Below are 19,016 nucleotides of genomic sequence, written 5' to 3' on the forward strand. Positions count from 1 at the left end.
TGTACAAATGTGCTTTACACAATTGATGTATGTATGGATTGTGATGAGTTGTATGAGCCCCTAATAAAATGATTTAAAAAAAAAAAGAAAAAAGAAAGTTGGGCATTGAACGAGGAAGACCAAAGAATTGATGTGTTTGAGTAATCGTGCTGGGGAAGAATATAGCACGTACCCTGACCTGCCAAAGGAACATAGGTATCTGTCTTGGAAGAAGTGCAGTTAGAATGTTCGTTAGAGGCAAGGATGGCGAGATTTCTGTCTTGTGTGTTTTGGGCATATTGTCAGGAGAGACCTGGCCTTAGAGAAGGATGATTCTGGGTTAAGTAGAGGTGGGGGCGGGACAGGGAACAAGAGGAAGATCCTCAACGAGATGGGTTGACCCAGTGGCTGCAGCAGTGGGCTTGGGCATGGGAACCATTGCGAGGCTTGCACAGGACCGGCAGGGCTTCATTCTGTTGTGCATATAGGGTTGCAATGAGTCGGCGGAAATGACTGGACAGTACCGAAGAACCACAAGCCCAAATGCATGTCCAATTAGAAGGGGGTGGTTTAGGGACACCCACAGGGCAGGAGCCAAAGTGCTATAGCAATGGGACACTTGGGAGTGGTGGAGACGGTGGCATGCCCTGGCAGCTCCTGGTGCTGATGGAATCACTCTGCTGCTGCTGAGCCCAGCCCAGTGCAGGGTTGGGGGTGAGGTGTGTATATGTGTCTAAGCCCTTTCCCTCATATCCTTTGCAGATCAAAGTTAATACAAGGGCCTGAGAATTCTGCCCAAAGCAGGACTTCTCTACGGGATATTTTGCCCTGAAATGCCCCCCCCCTCAGGGTTGTCTAAGACTGTGTCTAGGCTACACCCCAGTTTGAGACCCACTTTGCCCTGCAAGTCCTCTTCTCTTTCCTTGTCAAGGGTCTGCTGAGTATCATGGCCCAATCCTCCTTTTCTCCCTCACAGCGGCCCTCACCCAAACCCAGCCCTGACCAAACTCCAAGAAAGTGCTGGACTCCTGAAAGACTGGTAGCAGTCAGGGGCTGGCAGTGTGGAGCACAAGGGCTGTCTCAGCAATTGCCCTCTTTCCTTGGGAAGGAAAATTAGAGAATGATGTCACCCATCCATGCCGATCCATAGTGACCCTATAGGACAGGGTAGAACTGTCCTGGTGAAGTTCTGAGACTTGAAATCTTTACAGGCGTATACAGCCTGGTCTTTCTTATGTGGAGCAGTTGGTAGGTTCAAACTGCTGACCTTTGGGTTAGCAACTCAATGTGTAACCCACTATACCATCCGGGCTCCTATGGTTACCAACTCACTCACTTACTCACTGCCAGCCAGTCGATGCCAAGTCATAAGGACCCTAGAGGACGGGATAGAACTGCCCTGTGAATTTCCAAGACCATAACTCTTTATGGGAGTAGAAAAGCCCATCATGCTCTTGAGGAGTGGCCCGGTGGTTTTGAACTTCTGACCTGATGGATTGCAGCCCAATTCGTAACCACTACACCACCAGAGCTCCTCCACCAGCCCACACCAGGTAGTAAACAATTAAGCATCTAAAACAGGTGGTGGAGGTTGGCAGTGTAGACCAATTCCTTGAGGGGAGGGGGCGGAGGCGAGGTGGGGAGGAACACTGGGTGAGGTTGTGTTGAACCCTGGACCCCACCCCGTGCAGTACCCCACAACACCATTCACCAAGAAAAATGCTTTCCTCCTTGGAAAATGCCCACGTTTAGCCTTCCCCTCTGACTTCCAAGAATTCTTGGTTGGAAGGAAGGAGAGGGGGTTGTTCATACTTCCCACTGAGGAGCATGAGACTACAAGAGAATTCCAGCTCAGAGCGGCCCCGTGTGACAGAGTGCAACTGCCCCCCACAGGCTTCCAAACTGACTGCCATTGAGTCAATCCTGACTCATAGCCACCCTATAGGACAGGGTGGAACTGCCTCTGTGGGTTTCCTAGATTGTAACTCTTTAAGGCAAGCGAGAGTCTCTTCTTTCTCCTGAAGAGTAGCTGGTGGTTTTGAACTGCTGACCTTTGGGTTAGCAGCCCAATGTATAACCACTATGCCACCAAGGCTCCCATGATAGTTTGGTTTTATGTTAACTTGACTGGGCTAGGCCCTTGAGAATAGAGCCTTAATCTCACTGGATAGATAGCCTTGAGGGACGTTTCCTTCAGGGTGTGGCCTGCTTGGAGTATAACTTGACAAAGTGTGCAAGCTTTTGGACTTCTGATGATGGATTTGGATCCTGCATTTGGTTCATGGACTGCGGACTTCGGGTACATTCAGCTGTGCATCCTCCAGCCTGTGGCCCCCACTGCTTCATCTTCCTGCTTCCTGTTCAGCAGCCCCTGCATCTACACGAGTCAGGAGAAGCCTCCTGCTTACCTCTGATCCATGGACTTGAACCGGTCTGAGCTTACCCACTTGGACTGCGTGAGCCATTTCTTGCTATAGAAACACACACTCACACACCATTGGTCTTGCTTCTCTAGAGAACGCAGCCTAACACGGGTGTTCATAAACGAAGCTGTCAAGGTTACAGACCCTTGGATGGCTGGGAAACATGAACTCCTGGTGCTCAGGAAGGGTGTCCTGGACGTGGGAACTTCTGCTTCGTGGTCAGCAAAATGGCCTCTCATGTTCTCGAGAAGGGAGCTGGGCACACTCTCGGGGCATCATGCTTGAGTACTGGGTGCAGACAGCTCTTTGGTCATCTTCAGACATGAATGCCCTTGGCAGGATTATGTACTATGTTAGCAAAAGATAGGCTGAAGGGATCTAAGAAGGAGGACAGTATGATCTCTTGGATGTTTATTTTCCCTCTTTATTTTTTTTACAGCCCCTATATAAAGGAAGAAAACCAAAAAAGGAAAGAAAGTTTCCAAGAACCCAAGAGAAACCCCCTCACCGCCTCCGTTTTTCCCCCCACCCACAGTCTGCAAAAGGGAAGCAGAGACAGAGGAGGAAGGGCAATTCTGAGGAAGAAGCACAGAGTCGAATTCTGCTGCACGGGGGAGGGGGGGGAGGTCTTTGACAGTGAACTACCTTCCAAAGGAAAGAGGAGAGACGCGTAAAGGAGGCTCTAGAAAGGTCTCATTTTGCAACACTCCTGCCAGCGTCGCCAGACAGACTTCTTGTTGTGTGGATTCATTAGCTAAGGTCATTTCCCTACAATTTACCAAAAGGCATATTGCCTTGGGCAAATCTGCCGCAAAAGACCTCTTTAAAGTTCAAAAGCAAAGATGTCACGTTGAGGCCTCAGGTGCACCTGAGCCAAGCTGCAGTGTCTGGTGTTTTCCGTTGCCTGTTTCCATGTGAAAGGAGCCCGAGGAACACAGGAGCCGGAAAAAGAATGGATGCCTTTGGAATACAGCGCTGGGGAAGCAGAGTGGGAGCACCCTGGACTTCCAGAAGGACGAGCTGATCTGTCTTGGAAGGACAGCCGGAATGTTCCTTGGAAGCGAGGATTGAGACCTCGTTCTCGCGTACTTTGGAGATGGTATGAGGAGTGACCAGTTCCTGGAAATGGACACCGTGCTTGGTCAAGCAGGGGAGGCTTTTCCAGCAGAAAAGAGGAAGATCCTCCATGAGATGGACTGACGCAGCGGCTGCAACCATGGACTCTCACAGAACCACAACTGTGAGGAAGCTGTGGGACCAGGCAGTGCGGGCCCTTCTGTCGTGTGTGGGGTCGGCGTGGGTTGCAACGGACTCGATGGCACCAGACAACAACATTTACGCCTGTATACATAGGGCATCTCCCTAGAAGATTATGGCCTCCCTTGGGTGGGGAAAGGGGGACCTGGGCAGATGTAGGATGAGAAGACATAACTGTCCATTTGTACAGTTCATTTTTCTTGAGCGATGTCTACCTGTTTCGCTTTTTAAAAATGAAAGTCTGGTGTTAAAAAAAGATTGTGTTCTCTTAGGTGCGTATGGCTCCTGTCTGAGCGAGCGGAGCACCTGTAACCCTCACGTCGACTTGGACTGGCGGCGACCCTGCAGGACAGAGATTGGCCCCATCGGGTTTGTGAGGCTCTAAACCCTCATGGTTGCCAACCACCATATCTTTCTCCCGTGGCGTGGCTGGTGGGTTCAAACCACCGAGGCAGACAGGGGCTTACCCACTGTGCCACCAGAGCTCCTTGGGGGAATGTAGACCCAGAGCAAACCCATGGCCACGGAGTTGGCCTCCAGGGAAGCGTGGCTCCTCCTGATGACTCAAGTCCCTTCCATTCCCAGATTGGATAGACGGGAACTTGCCTTTTTACCTGATCTTGGAAAGGGGCAGCCTGCCAGATACAGGGACTTTCCCGGGAGCTAGGGAGGCTGGAGTGAACTTCAGGGATGCTCACATTCAGCCCTAAAGAGGGGTTCTCTCTGCCAGGCCCCTGGAGCAGGGGAGGGAGGCCTGGCCCTTGTTCCATCTGATACACAGAGGGCCGGGAACTGTGGGCTGGAAGATGTTTCAGCGTTTTCTGCCTCAGGCCTGTTCAAGCTCAGGAGGAGTGGGATGAGTCCCCCAAGCCCCTGGGAAAGAGAGGCTCAGCCTGCCCCAGGCAGTCTGGATGACACGGCAACAAAAATGCTCATTTCGAGGTCAGTAGTTTGAACCCACCACCTGCTCCACAGGCAGAAGATGAGGCTGCCCACTTCCAGAAAGACAAGGGCCATGGCGCTCTGCCAGGGCAGCTTTCGCCTGTCCTGAGGAATCAACTACAGCAGCTGCAAGGGGTGTGTGTGTGTCTTTTCCTCGTGCCCCCCCCTCACACACACACACACTTTGGCCAGCCTCAGAAGGACTAGGGAGCCTGTTGGGGTCAAAAATGGTTCCAGGGCTCAGGTGCTCAGCTGGAGGTTGGAGGTTCAGGCCACCAGAGGTACCTCAGGAGAAAGGCAACCTCCGTCCACAACCTCAGCCTTGGAAACCCTGGGGCACAACCCTACCTGACATGCACGGGGCCATCGTGGGCTGGCATTGGCTAGTTGGCAATTGGTCGCTGAGTGCAGAATAGCAGATGGGAGCTGGACTCGGTCCCTCGAGACCCAGCTGGTTGGTGATTTAGGTCCTGTGTGCAAGCATTGTGACTGGGGTTGGGGTTGGGGGGTGTCCCCCAGATGGGACTTGGAGGCCATAGCAGGACCCCATAGCTATGTGTTGTATGGTAAGGCCTGTGCCACAGTTCAGGAATTCTGCCCAATCTGACCCCAACCCACCAGGGCGAAGCACTAAAAGTGTGCAACCGAGCAACAAGGGAAGCAAGGCAATGAAGTCCCTGGGAAATGTCAAAACTAGACTTTGGGGGCAGACTTGACTGGAAAACACTTATAAAGGTCAAAAAACAGGTCTGGAACTATTTATAGGCTTTTCTTTTTTCTGTCATCTTTTTGGTTTGTTTTCTTTTGTTTTGTCTTGTTTTTGTGCTTATTATTGTCCCTGCATGTCTAACTAGATAAGATAGGTGGAAAAAACAATCCAGAGGAGAAAACCACAGGACCAACAGTTCTAGGGGGACAGATGAAAGGGGGAAGTGGGGGAAAGGGAAGGGGGTGTTAACAAACCCAGGGACAAGGGAACAACAAGTGATCTAAAATCGATGGCAAGGAGAGAGCAGGATGACTGAGGGGGCTGGGTCAAGGGCAACGTAACCGAGAGGAATTACTAAAACCTGAATGAGGGCCAACATGATAGTGGGGCAAGAGGAAAGTAAAAGGAAATAGAGGAAATGACTAGGAGGCAAATGGGCATTTATAGAGGTCCAAATATAGGCATGTACATATGTAAATGTATTTATATATAACAAGAGGGAAATAGATACATGTACATATACTTATATGTTAAGTATTAAGGCAGCAGATGGACATTAGGTCTCCACTCAAGTACTCTCTCAACGCAAGAACACTTTATTCTAATAACCCGGCATTCCGTGACGATTACTTTCCCTGACAAGATCGCTGAAAACAAAATGGGTACATAAGCAAATGTGGTGAAGAAAGCTGATGGTGCTCAGCTATCAAAAGATATAGCGTCTGGAGTCTTAAACATTTTAAGATAAAGAAGTGGCCATCTAGCTGAGAAGCAGCAAATCCCACATGGAAGAAGCACACCAGCCTGTGTGTCGATGGGATCAGGTATCATGCATCAATGACCCAGAACAAAAAAATCATTTCACTGTGAATGAGGGGGAGTGCAGAGTGGAGACCCCAAGCCCACTGTAGACAATTGGACATCCCCTTACAGAAGGGTCACAAGCAGGGTGCAGTATAGCACCGGCAAAATGTACAACTTTCCTCTAGGTCTTTAATGCTTCCCCCCCCCTATTATGACTCCAATACTACCTTACAAATCTGGCTAGAGTAGAGCATGTACACTGATACAGATAAAAGGTCACAACATAGGGAATCCAGGACAGATAAACCCCTCAGGACCAATAATGAGAGTAGTGATACCAGGAGGGGAAGGGGAAGGTGGGGGGAAAGAGGGGGAACCGATCACAATGATGTATATATCCCAGGGGGATGGACAACAGAAAAGTGGGTGAAAGGAGACAGTGGTTAGTGTAAGATATGAAAAAAAATCTTATAAATTATCAAGGGTTCATGAGGGAGGGAGGGAGGGGGGAAATGAGTTGATATCAAGGACTCAAGTAGAAAGAAAATGTTTTGAAAATGATCGCAACATATGTACACATGTGCTAGACACAATGGGTCGATGGTAGGATTGTGATAAGAGCTGTCAGAGCCTGCAATAAAATGATTTTTTTAAAAAGACCTGCACCAGCAGGAACCTATGTAAGGCGGAAACCTGCCAGAAACGGAAACTTTTTTTTAATTTTTTACCCCAAGTAAAAAGGGAGAAAGAGAAGTGCTCAGTCAGCAACCTGTCAGAGGTGGGGACCTTGTGGGACCCGGAGAACCAAGGCAGCCCCAGAGCATCGTGACCCTCACAGGTCCCCTGTGTGTGCAGGCCCTTGAAGAGGGTGTTAAGTGCAGCCTGCACTAGCCCCTCGCTCTCTCTCCAGGCCTCCCTTCTTCCGCCTCCCTTCGGCCCATCTTCCAGCCTCTGTAGTCATCTCCCTAGGAAGCGCTGGTCTTCACTGCGGGTCTGCCCCTGAGGGTGGGGAGCTTGCTTCCTCCGTCCACATCTGTATTTGAAATCCTCTCAGTGGCTGGGAACTGAGAGCGGCTCAAAATAGCCAAGTGGGATGATCGTTCATAACCGGAACTTGCCCTCGGAACTGCCGCTACATCCGATAGTTTGCTTTAAAATAATGGTGTCGGGCCCCATGTACTTGCTGGGGGCGAATCTGCTGCACGAGACCTCTTTAAAGTGCCCACAGGCAAAGATGCCACTGGGAGGACGGCCAGGGCATTTTCAGTCGCCTCACATGCAGGTGGAAGCTGAACAACGAACGAGGCTCCTGGCAAGGGAGGCTGCCCAGACTTCCTCTCATGTCCTTTGGACATCTTATTAGGAGGGACCAATCCTGAAACTTGCCCAGGATTTCATTTTGCTTCGATCCGAAGTCCATGCTCAGGAGATTAAAAGATGCATGCATTAGGGGCATGGTCTCCGTAAGACCTCTTTCAAGTGCGGACGACCAAGGCTGTGACGCTGCAGATGGAGGGGTTGGTGAGACGTGGTCTGATCTGCTTTGGACGTGTTATCAGAAGAGACCAGTTACCGGAAGAGGACTTCATTCTGGTAATGCGGAGCCAGAAAAAAAGGGGAAGATGAGCAGAAAAGAGGCAATGGAGTGACTCGGCGCTCCCTCCGGGGTGAGGATGATGCAGGACCGGCAGGGTCGCGGCGCTCAGTTCCTGGAAAAGACATCCTGGCTGGTGAGGTGGAGAACGGGTGGACAAGAGGGAGACCCTCAGCAAGACGGGGTGACAGAGGGGCTTCAGCAAGGGGCAAGACTTCATCTCACGGTCTGCGCGCCGGCGATGAAGAGGGACCCTCTCCTCACCGTGGCCGGCAGACGGGGACGGGTGGTGGTTCCAGAGACAGGGGCGACAGGGGTCCGAAAGGGCTTGGTGGCCCCTGACAGCAGTAACCATGTCACGAGGATATTCCGTTGTGGTTTTGGGAAAAACTTGATTGCATTTTGCTTGGATCATCTGCGTGTCATTATCGGGAATAGTTGGGATTTCCTCAGCGGCGGTTTCTCTTGGGGCCGGTCCAAAGCCCCCCCAGCACGACCGCGTGGTCATTAAGTGAGAGGCACTGACGGAAAGCTGCTGGCTGCCTTTGTGGGGTCCCGTCTTGATTTGCCAAGGGGCCTGGGAGAGAGCAGGCTTTCAGCTTCATCTCCCCTTTAGAAAGACTTGCAGATTCTTGAGTCGAAGGCTCTAGAATGCGTAGAAAACAAGCCAGAGAGCCCTTCTGGCCCCTTTGCCATTTAAAGTAACCCTCGGGCTGGGGAAGATAACCAGAATGGGGGAGAACAGAGACTTTTAAACAACAGCGGGATGCTGTCTTTGTGATTGTTGTGCTCGGTTTCGAAACCGGGGGCATGAAGCCACTTCAGTGATTTCCACGAGAGTGATAGCCATTTGGAAAATATTTCTGCCTACTACTTCCGTGTATTGGGGAAAATTGGGGTGGGGGGTGGTGGGGCTTCTGGAAGTGACAAGTCAAGAGCCACTTTTTCCAGTGAATTCTGTTCCTGAGAAATTAACACATGGCTGCAAATGGAGGTCAGAGAAGAGGCGCTCAGACCCACCCACCCACTTTCACCTTGAAGCCTTAGAGAAATTATTACAATTATTGTAAAGGCGGACCATTCCATCTTCTGGAAATTCCCGCAAAGCTCACTGGGAGCGGAGGCGCGGGCAGGTGGGTGGGGGGTCTTTCTTTCTGCCCCTGTGGGGTATAAGACAGTGGTGCCCAAACAGAGCTCTCTGCAGCTGTCTGCGCCAGGCAGCTGGACTGAAACCAGCAGCCCTGGGAAAGGACACCCCCAGCCCCGTGTCAGAATATGCATTGTCTGGACACCTCCCCCACCCGCTCCTCCCATCTACCTGTGGGCCTAGAGCCTCTGTTGGGGCTTATCAAGAACCCACGGACTAAAGTGGTGACCAGACCAGGTGAACTCCGATACCAGAGAGGCATGCAAGAAAAGCCTGTGATGGGATTAGTCCTCTAATAAGGACCCTGCGTGATAGAAGGTTCTAGAAAAAGCACACATCTGCACTGACTTCTCCAAGATAACGTGGAACTCTAATGGACCCAGCCTGGGATCCCGCCTGACCGCAGATGACAAGAGCCACACTACAGGGGTTTCCATAGCCCCAGGAGGTGCTGCCTACTGGTGGGGGTTGAGGAAGAGGCTGTGGTCTGAGAAAAATTCCACAGCCACCGGGTGGAAGTGGGAGTGAAACATCTCCTTGTCTGATTGGTTCCTGTGGTTTCCAAATTGGTATCAGCCTTGGCTTGATTCCCTGGCGTGAGCATGACCCCTGTGTTCACGGTAATAGGAGCCTGGGCAGCAAACATAGTGTGGACAGGGCAGATAGCCAAATGCTTCAAGCCCACCAGGGGTATTGTGGGAGAACTGTTCAGAGATCCGCTATATCGGCGACCTTCATGGATAGACTGGCTCATGGATAGACTGGCTCATGGATAGACCTTCATGGATAGACTGGCTCATGGATAGACCTTCATGGATAGACTGCAACCTTCATGGATAGAGCCCTGCACACAGCACCTCTGAGTGCTGATGGCGGTATGGGCTGAGCTGAGTGTGTCCCTTGATCTGGGTGCTCAGGATCCAAGTAAAGCAACTATGAAGCTCTCCTGGCTCTTCTAGCAGGAGAAAGAGGAATTGTGCTACTCCCATAAAGTGTTACAGTTTCAGAAACCCACCGGGGCAGTTCTACCCTGTCCTGTAAAATCGCTAGCAGTTGATATCGACTCAGTGGCAGTGAGTTTGGCTAGGAGCCCCCAGACACAATGGTTAAGTGCTTGGCTGCAAACCAAAAGGTCAGGGGTTCTAACCCACCCAGCAGCGCTAAGGGGAACAGTCGGGTGATATGCGCCCATAGAGATGTCAGCATGGGAAACCCACAGGGCAGCCCGCCATTGTCACGCAGGCTGGCTGAGTTGGAGCCAGCCCCTCTAAGGCTGCACTCCCCCAACATCCTGTGCACGTAGTGACATCCACTTCCACTTTTTACAAACACATTCAAACGAGCCAGTTAAAACCCAAACAAAACAGAAGCAGTATACCCATCGCCATGTAGCCCCTCCTGGTCTCAGTGACCCTGTGGGGCTGAGGAGAATGGTCCCGCGAGCTTCCCAGGGCTGCGGATCTCTACAGAAGCAGAAGGCCACCTCTTTCTCCCATGGAGATGGTGGGCGGGGGTTCAAACCACTGACCTTCCCTTTAGCAGCCCAACGCTTAACCCACTGCTCCAACAGGGCTCCCTTCCCCAAGCAATAAAAAACTCCAAACCTAACTCACTGTCACTGAGTCAATGCCGACTCCTAATGGCCCAATCGACAGAGTAGAACTGCTTCACAGGAGTAGAAAGCCTCTTTTTTCTCCCTTGGAGCAGGCTGGTGGTTTCAAACTGCTGACCTTGCAGCCAGCAGCTCAGTGCATAACCAGCAAGCCACCAGGGACCCTCCCTCCACCAGACAATACTCCCCATGAAGCTACTTGCTTATGCGCTTGGGTAGCTTTCCCCCCAGCACATTAAGAGCCAGCATGCCTGGAATGCCAGCAGTCGCAGTCCCTGCAAGCTTGGGGATTTTCCCCCTGGGTGATCAGAAAGAATTCAAAGCCAGTACAAGCAGTTTCTCGTCCAATGGGGGGAGTGGCACAGGGTCACACCTGGTCCCAGAAGTCTTCCCTTTCCTTTCTGAGGTGGTACGAAGGCCAGGAGCCCCTGGCCGGCACTTTCCCCTTCCTTTCTCTGAACCTCTGGCATGGACCCTGCTGGCTCATCTCTCTCATCTGCTGTCCATCATGGGCTGCAGCCGGCGCCTCTCCATGGGGGTGGGTGGTGCACAGATCTCACCTGGTGGCCACACTTCCTTCCCTGTGGCCGCTGAGCCCTCACTTTGGGAAACCCCTCCCCCGCCCACCTGCCCACCCCTGGTGAGAAGAGGAATTGGAGGACCTGTCTCACCACCTTAGGGACTTTACAGCCCTGGTACAAGCTGGAATTCTGGACCTGAATCAAACACTTCAAATGCAAAGCGCCCTATCCCTGTTAACTAGATTGTAAACGCCTCCACCAGAGAGAGGGACCTTTCTGGGTGGTTCGCCCTTATGTCACCCCATTTCCTGCAAACAAACCTGGATCCTGATTTCAAAGGGAAAGACTCAAAGTTCAAAGAAAAAGACAGACACTGCACTAGGACTCTGGGTGGCACAACTGGTTTGTGTTTGGCTGCTAACCTAAGAGGTTGGCATTTTAACACACACACCCCACACACACACACCCACACCCCGATGCAGCGGGAGAAAGGCCTGGCAACATGCTTTCGTAAAGATGACTGCCAAGAAAATCCCGTGGAGCACAGTTCTGTTGAAACACACATAGGTGAATGGCTTCTGGGCTCTGGTGCCATAGCGGGTTACGCATTGGGCTCCTAACTGCAAGATCAGGAGTTCGAAACCACCAGCCGCTCGGTGGCAGAAAGACAAGGCCTTCTACTCCTGTAAAGAGTTGCAGTGTAGGAAGCATGCTGGGGCAGTTCTACTTTGTCCTATAGGATCGCTATGAGTCAGAATCAAATCCATGGCAGTGAGTTGAATTTGAACTTGCACGTCGCACTTGGTAAAGTGGAGGGCGTTGAGAAAGAGGAAGACTCTGGAAGTGATGGATGGACACAGAGGCTGCATCGATGGGCTCCAATGTAACAACAGTCGTGAGGACCGCGCAGGGCAGGCAGTGCTTCGTTCTCTTATAGCTGGGGTCGCTGGGGTTCAGAATTGCCTGCACAGCCCCTTCCAGCAACAACTACCACTCAGGGAGAATTCCCTCTGGAATGGCGCGCAGTGTGAGGAGCCCAGACTGGCCTGCCAGTAACCCTTGAGGGGTGCCAGACCTGGCCCAGCGTGCTCTTCGTCGCCTGGGAGACGGGGCACTCGTTGCTGCTGCCCAGGAAAGCGGTACCCAGCAGGGCACATGGGACCATCCTTGTCCCCGAGTTCTCGGTGGGTATGCACACAACAATGCCTTCTCCTCAATTAAGGGCTTCTGAGTAGTGGATTTGGAAACAGCGCTTAAAACTCGACTTCCCCTTTTTTGGCAGGTTGTGTTGGAGAGTTCTAACATCTCCGTGGCACGCCCCCCTCCCTTCCTCCTCTAAGAACTTTCCCTACAGCCCTTGTCATTTCCTCCCTGAGTCATGGCGATTCCAAATGGGCTGTGCTGTCAGGGCCGCTTCCTCATTCCCTTAGCACGAAGCCTGCTCCTGTCCACGGAATTTGGGTGGGTGGGTGGGTGGGTGGTGACGACATTGTATTTAGGAATTGGGGGGGGTGCAGTGCAATAAAATGTTGAAAGAATAAGAATTAGAACCAGGGGGCAAGGATAATTATATAGTTTTTTTTTTGGTATGAAATGAACTATAATGGTGGGGAAGCATCAAATATTGAGGCATTGTTTGTCCTGTGTCCCTGTCTCTCCTCCCCAGTCCTCCTGCCATACAGCCGCCCGATGACCTCTCCGGCGTCCAACGGGATAGGGCCCCTTTTGCACCCAGGATGCACTTCCAGGGCCTCACCATGCCTGCCAGGCCCTCTGAGAACCTCAGAGCTCTCTCCCTCCATCCTAGGCTCCTGCCACACTGGCCTTCCTCTCTGTCTCCCCTCCCCCCACTGCCCTTAGCCCACATGCAGCTGTCAAACCAGCAGACCCACTGTGTTGAGGGATGAAGTGCTACCCAGTCCTGTGTCACTTCTGTAAGGGGTTAGGGTTTTGCATCAGTTGATTTTTCAGAAGTAGACTGCCAGGCCTTTCTTCCGTGTCTCTCTTAGACTAGAAGCTTCGCTAGAAGCTCTTCAGCATCCTATTGATGCATGAGCCTCCACTGACAGACAGGGAGTGGGGGGTGCATTGGCTGGGAATCGAACCTGCGACTCCAGTATGGAAGGTGAGAATTCTACCACTATACTAACAATGCCCCCTCTGCTATGCTACTCTGCCCAGTTCGTTCCACCACAGGACCTCTCTCTGCTGCGGGTCCCTCTGCCTGCAAGGCTCTCTCCTGGAAGGCTGCTGTGCACGCGGCCCCACCGCAGAGCCTCCTCCTGTCAGGGCTGCCGCCAGGTCACCCTGCTGTGTCTGCCTCCTGAGCACCACCACCCCTGAAACCCTCACGTCCCTGCACTCATGCTGTCCTCCTGATACCCAGGACAGTACACTGGTGGGAACCACCCGGGCCCCCAGCAGCCTCTTGCTGAGTGAAGGAGCGAGCAGCGGGCAGGGACGTGTGCTTCCGCTGCGAACCGGGCCTGGGCTGTGTTCCCTTGGGAGGCAGAGGAGGAGATGACGAACTCGAGTCCCTGACGGGGTCAGGGAGATGTCCTTGTGACCCTGATGTCATATCCATTGGCTGCAATCGAAGGCAGCCCTGGCCACAGGAGAAGGAAGGGGCCAATTTCCACAAGTGCAGGATGAGCAGCAGGTCAGGCCGGGGCCAGGGCCAGGGCCAGGCAGGCCTGAGGCTCAGAGCCAGGGACCACGTCTCTTCCCAAGGCGCCCGACCACCTGGAAGGGCCGTCCTGGGCCTTGTAGTGGTGCTGTGGCAAGAGTCTCACCTGCTGGTCTTCCAGCTTTGGTTCACTCACGTGCACACTCTCGTACATACATTCACATGCACACATACACGGACTCACACACATGCACACAGACTCACACATATGTATACTCACACGCGCACACGTAAATACCCATTTACATGCACACACATACAGACATACCCATGCATACTCACACATGCAGATTTACACACACAGCCTTGCAGCACACACATGCCTACATACACATGCATTTTTCACACACACACACACATACACACACACACACACACACACAATCTGCTGGAGTCCTAATACGCCAAGGAATGTGAGATGAGATGTACCCCAACTTCAGGAAGTCTGTGTATGTGGTGAACAGCTTGGGGGGTGTCATAGAGCCGGCAGCAGTCTGCAATCCACTCTGTGTTGGGGGGAAGTGCTGCTGCGCTGGGACTGTGGTGACAAGAGCTGCTCGAGGAAGGCCTGGGGGACCGCTGCTTTCCGTCCAGTGGCTGGGGCTGGGCTGTGGAAGGTGGCCTGGGGACCTTCTTCTGAAAAGTGACCCCAGTCCCTGCCCACCGCTGTCAAGTCACAAGTAGCAAAGCTGAGGTCGCCCAGAAGCCTGTGTCCTCCATGAAAAGCCCATCAAACAGTTAAGAAGGCATTCAAAGGACGCGGCGGCCCGTGTGCTAATAGGAATGGCGATCTAACCTGTGTCACCGCTTGTAAAAGGCCAGGAAGGAGCTTAGCAGCTGCCCAGTTACTATTTGAGCCAAATGAGGCCTCCGCCACGGTGGCACTGGGGTTAAAGCAATCCACTGCTGGCAGAAAGATAGGCAGTTCAAACCCACCAGCCACTCCTCCTCCGGAGAAAGATGGGGCTGTCTGCTTCCGTAAGGATTACACTGCCTGGGAACCCTGGGGGCAGTTATGTCCTCCTGTATCACGGAGTCAGAATCAAGTCCATGGCGCGGGGCTTTATTTGCACAAGACCTGATTTAACAGGCAGGTGATCCGAGGTATGTATTGACAGGGGTCCTTGAGAGCCTGTCCTCGAGGTAGGCTCTGGACCAGGAGCTGAAAGACAGGTTCTTGCCCTGGGGTGGCCCTTGCAGGAAGGGTGTGGCCTGTATGAGCCAAGGTGGCGGACATCTAGGACAGAGGTTCCCAAAGGGATTTGGCCCACCTCTGCTTTTCTTTTTTTTTCTTTTTGTGGCGGACACACACACACACACCACCTCTGCTTTTCAAGGGAAAAAAAAAAGACTCAGTACCCCCTGGCAATTAAAAATGCTTATCCTGTATCCCATCACCCAGGACCAGGATGGAGTGGAGGCATCTGCTCCGGCAGTCCCTCTCCAGGCCTGGGATCATTCCAGCACCTACCAGGGAAACTTTGGGCAATGCTGATCTAAGGCATGAGTTGCCAAAGGATGGCTGATGGGCCAATTCTGGATGAGCTATCAACGGGTCAGGAGTAACCTCACATGTATAAAGTGTGGTGAGGAACATCGCCAGGACACGTGGCCTGGTCTAAGAGTTGGGTGCGGTGGGCTGTTATGAGCTGTGGCTCTAGGGCAGTCAGCCTGGGTTCAATTCCTGGCACTGCCTCGCCATGACCCGGAGCATGCCACTGTACAGTGGACACAAGGAGGATGCAGAGCTCACGGACATTCTGGGAGGAGGTGATGAGGAAATGCAGGGAGGGGCTTCCCCATGTGCCTGGCAGATGGGCTCTCGTCAGTGCGTTTTTCAGCACCAGGTTGGCCATATGACTTCCCAGGTGTCTGGGACTATACAATGCAAGCCAGTGTGCTGTTGTTGTGTGCTGTCCAGTCCATGTAGACTCACTGTTGCCCCACCCCCAGGGCCCCCCAGGCTGCCATCCTCCTGGACGCAGATCACCAGGGCGTTAGCCCACAGAGCCACCAGGTGCGTTCGAACCATCAACCTTCCGGTTCGCAGCTGGGAGCCATGAGGACTCCTTGTATAATCTCATGTACTATTGACAAACTGGAAAGTTCTACAGAAGTTATTTAGGCAGCGTAAGCGATACGGCAATAAAACAAACTGCATCCCAAGGAAAAGATGATAGGATTTTAGAAAAGGAGTGTTAACCCTTTGAAAGAAGGGGGGAAAGCAAGGCTGTTCTGCCTCAAGGATGACAAGACCTGACAACGAAGCCTTGGTGACGCTGTGGTTAAGGCCTCTAACCGCTAGCCAGAAGGTTGGCGGTTCTAATCCACCAGCCGGCTCCTTGGGAGAATGGTAGGCCGTCTGCTCCCGTAATGCTGACAGCCTGAAGGACCACCGTAGGGAGCAGTTCTACTCTGTCCTAGAGGCAGAACGTGAGACGGTGTTCTCGAGGGCAGTGGATAATGCCAGTGCTTGAACTTGGACTGAATACTGGATTGGAACAACAGCTCCCAAAGCCACCTCCCACCCCCAAAAAAGGGTGTGTGTGTATTTTGGGGCTAGCTGAGAAATGTGAATGCGGCCTGGATATGAGACGACATTGTGAACTCCATGATACCGGCGGTGTGGTTGTTTAGAAGGTCTTTGACCAGAGGAGACCCAGGCACTAGCACCGAGGGGTGGTGTGTTATGGAGGCTGGGCCTCAATTTATTTCCAGGCAGCGGAACAGCCGTCTGGCCTGCCCCTTGATAGAGACGGCTGCACACAGGGAAATGCAAGACGCGGTCACCAGGTGACCTACCGAGTGGAGGTGAAGGACACCCCTCATTTCCCAAGGGCTGGGAACTTTTCAAACAGAAATTCTAGGGTGATGGAGACACCCAGGGTTTCCCTGCCATCCACTCCACTGCTGGCGAAGATCATTCGTCGTAACGACACTTCATTCCGACATGCAGCCGCCTCCCTTAGTAAATGCTTCCTTTCTGCCTTCCCCTTCTTAAACCGTAAAGCGGACGTAGCGGGATCGCAAAGCCCAACCGTGAGCTCCCCTGTCCTTGGATCTGAGAGAGATGTTCTCTCTCTTGCTTTCTGGGTAGCCATTTGCACTTTCTAGCCAGCTCCGCTCCCACACAGAGAACCCAGCCGGAGGACGGTGGGAGCAACCCCCAAGCCCCGTGGCTCAGAGGAAGGAGATGCCAAGAGCAGACATCGGGCTGTCTGCTAGAAAGCACTAGGAAGTCGGCCCACTTCCAGTTCAAACTGGGGAGGACTTGGCAACACCGACACAGGGGACATCACAACACTCGTGGAAACGACGCGGTCTTTCGGTTGCATCCCCCACAGACTTTCCGAACCCCCTTGTATTTCCCCCCACACCACACCATTCAGCGCTTGGCTGCTGACCTAGACTGCGTGGGTTCCAACCCACCGGCCACCCAGGCGGAGAAAGTCCAGGTGACTCTGCGGCCAAGAACCCCCTGGAGCCAGCTCTGCTCTGAGTCCTGATCTCCCCACAACAGCTTCTGGCGGACTTGCCGCTCAGCCCCCTGTACGCTACTGATCGGCACTCCGGACCTCCCGTTAAAGGCTCGGAGACTTGATGCTGCCGCTCACTCACCGTGGGCTCGTGGTCGGGGGCACCGGAGCCTCTCATGATGGTGGAGCCCGGAGCACGCTGAGTGTCCTGGCTTCGGGCTGGTTATGCAGTGTCACCTCCTGTCCCTGGTCGGTTCTCAGAAGCAGCAGCCCACAGTCTTATCTGACAACACATGGGAGCCAGCAGGCATGCTGTCTGGCCAGTGTGACCTGGTGAAATGACAGGGCCGAGGGAGGGGACCAGAAACTCTCCCTCCCCCCTCCCGCCGTCCCTGACATCTGCTTGGTCTCTAAGGAGAGCCTGTCACACACTTGCTGTGCGAAACCACAAGAGAAGAAGGAGAAAAAAAAACCAAAAAACCCTACCCTTCTGCTTTGGAGGGCCAAGTTCCTATTTTAAAAAGCTCGGTGTCAGAGCTCAGGGCCCGCTCGGTCCCCCGATCCCATTTGTCACTAGGCCGGCCACTTCTCGGATGGTATTGGGGGCCACGGGCTGACTCTGCAGGGCAGAGTGGGACTCCCCAGAGGCCTTGCTAGGCTGTCACCTATCGCCGGACCTTTCTCCCACAGAGCCACTGGGAGGTCCCTGCCACGACGCTTTCAGTTAGCAGCCAAGCGCTTCACTGCCGGGCCACCAGCTCTCCTCCAACATTCAGCTGGTGGTTCACGGGCCTCCGTGGCTGCTGGAGGTCCAGGAGGAGGAGGAGAGTACTTTGCCACCTAGCTCTCTCCCATCTGAGCCCTCGCCTGCCCCTTCTCTTGGCTGGCTGAATTCTTGGCTAACTGACTTGGCCCCCTGCTGGGGTTCCCTTGCTGGGAGCCAACAGGGCCTGGGCTACCCCCTCACCCCTGCCTCACTGTGGCCTGTGCAGTCACTGGACTTTGCCCATGCTGAGAGGCCTCAGGGTGGAATAAGTGATTTGCACTTGGCTAATGTCCAGGCTGGCAGTGTGGCCCCACCTGTTGGCCTGACGACTGCCTGGGGGTCTGTAAAAGAGCCAGCCTTGGACCCTCTACGCAGTTCGGAAGGGCCACCAGGGGTCGAACGTCTGGTTCTTGTGTGTTCACTTGTTTTCCACAGGGTAGCAGACCTCCGTTAGGCTCATTCACACTTGTGTTTCGTTTAAACTGAACTGGGCCGTCCTTCTCACCGGGGCTCAAGTTCTCCAGCAAGGTGACCGTCCCTGCTGCCTGCTCCTCTGCTTGTCCCCGGGGAAGTGCCCACGGTCTGGGCACCAGGAAGCAAGGGCTGAAAGGGAGAGCTGGCTGATTTCTGCCCAAGACCTTCACTTGGTGAAATGCTGTCCGAATGAGCCTGTGTCCTGGAGCCTTGACTCCATTGGGGTCTTTCCAGAGGCAGCTCAGAAGTAGGGCCCGGTGGTCCGCTTTCCAAAAGCCTTGAGCCCCTGCGGTGTGCAGCTCTACTCTGCACACAGGGTTCACCATCAGGGCAACCCTTTGTTTATTTATCTATTTTACCATTGTTGGAAGTCAAGTTCAGAACCAAGTACCTGGGGTGCTGCAGATGGTAGCAGGTCTGAGGGAGTACATAATGACCCTGGGCGGGGACCTACACTGACTGTGTTCACACACAGAGAGAGACGCACGGGGCTGGGGGGACAGACCTGGGGGGACAGGGCTGGTGGTCCTTTCCAGAAGGTTGCACAAAGAAGACAAGGCATGTGGGAACCAGGGTCCAGGATCGAACTCGGGATATGGCATCGTGAACATGGAGCACAAACAACA

General features: G+C 53.3%; 1 protein-coding gene across 3 annotated transcripts in view; it reads right to left on the reverse strand.

The window, feature by feature from the left end:
- CASS4 (Cas scaffold protein family member 4) overlaps positions 1–17,957 on the reverse strand; it is a 38,832-nt gene extending 20,875 nt beyond the window's left edge. Inside the window, exons 1-2 of one of the 3 annotated variants that reach the window (XM_045295388.1) lie at positions 17,828–17,957; positions 17,293–17,462 (exon numbers count right to left, since the gene is read on the reverse strand). In XM_045295388.1, the coding sequence (XP_045151323.1) occupies positions 17,293–17,328 (36 nt within the window). In that variant the 5' untranslated portion in view covers positions 17,329–17,462; positions 17,828–17,957. Of the gene's footprint in view, positions 1–17,292; positions 17,515–17,636 lie in introns of those variants that run through there. The other 2 variants (XM_045295386.1, XM_045295387.1) reach the window with 2 other exon arrangements.
- Between the last annotated feature and the right edge of the window lie 1,059 nt (positions 17,958–19,016).

The sequence above is a fragment of the Echinops telfairi genome, unplaced genomic scaffold, assembly GCF_000313985.2.
Source record: "Echinops telfairi isolate 266 unplaced genomic scaffold, ASM31398v2 ScPeMD7_5592;HRSCAF=6446, whole genome shotgun sequence".
NCBI lineage: Eukaryota > Metazoa > Chordata > Mammalia > Afrosoricida > Tenrecidae > Echinops > Echinops telfairi.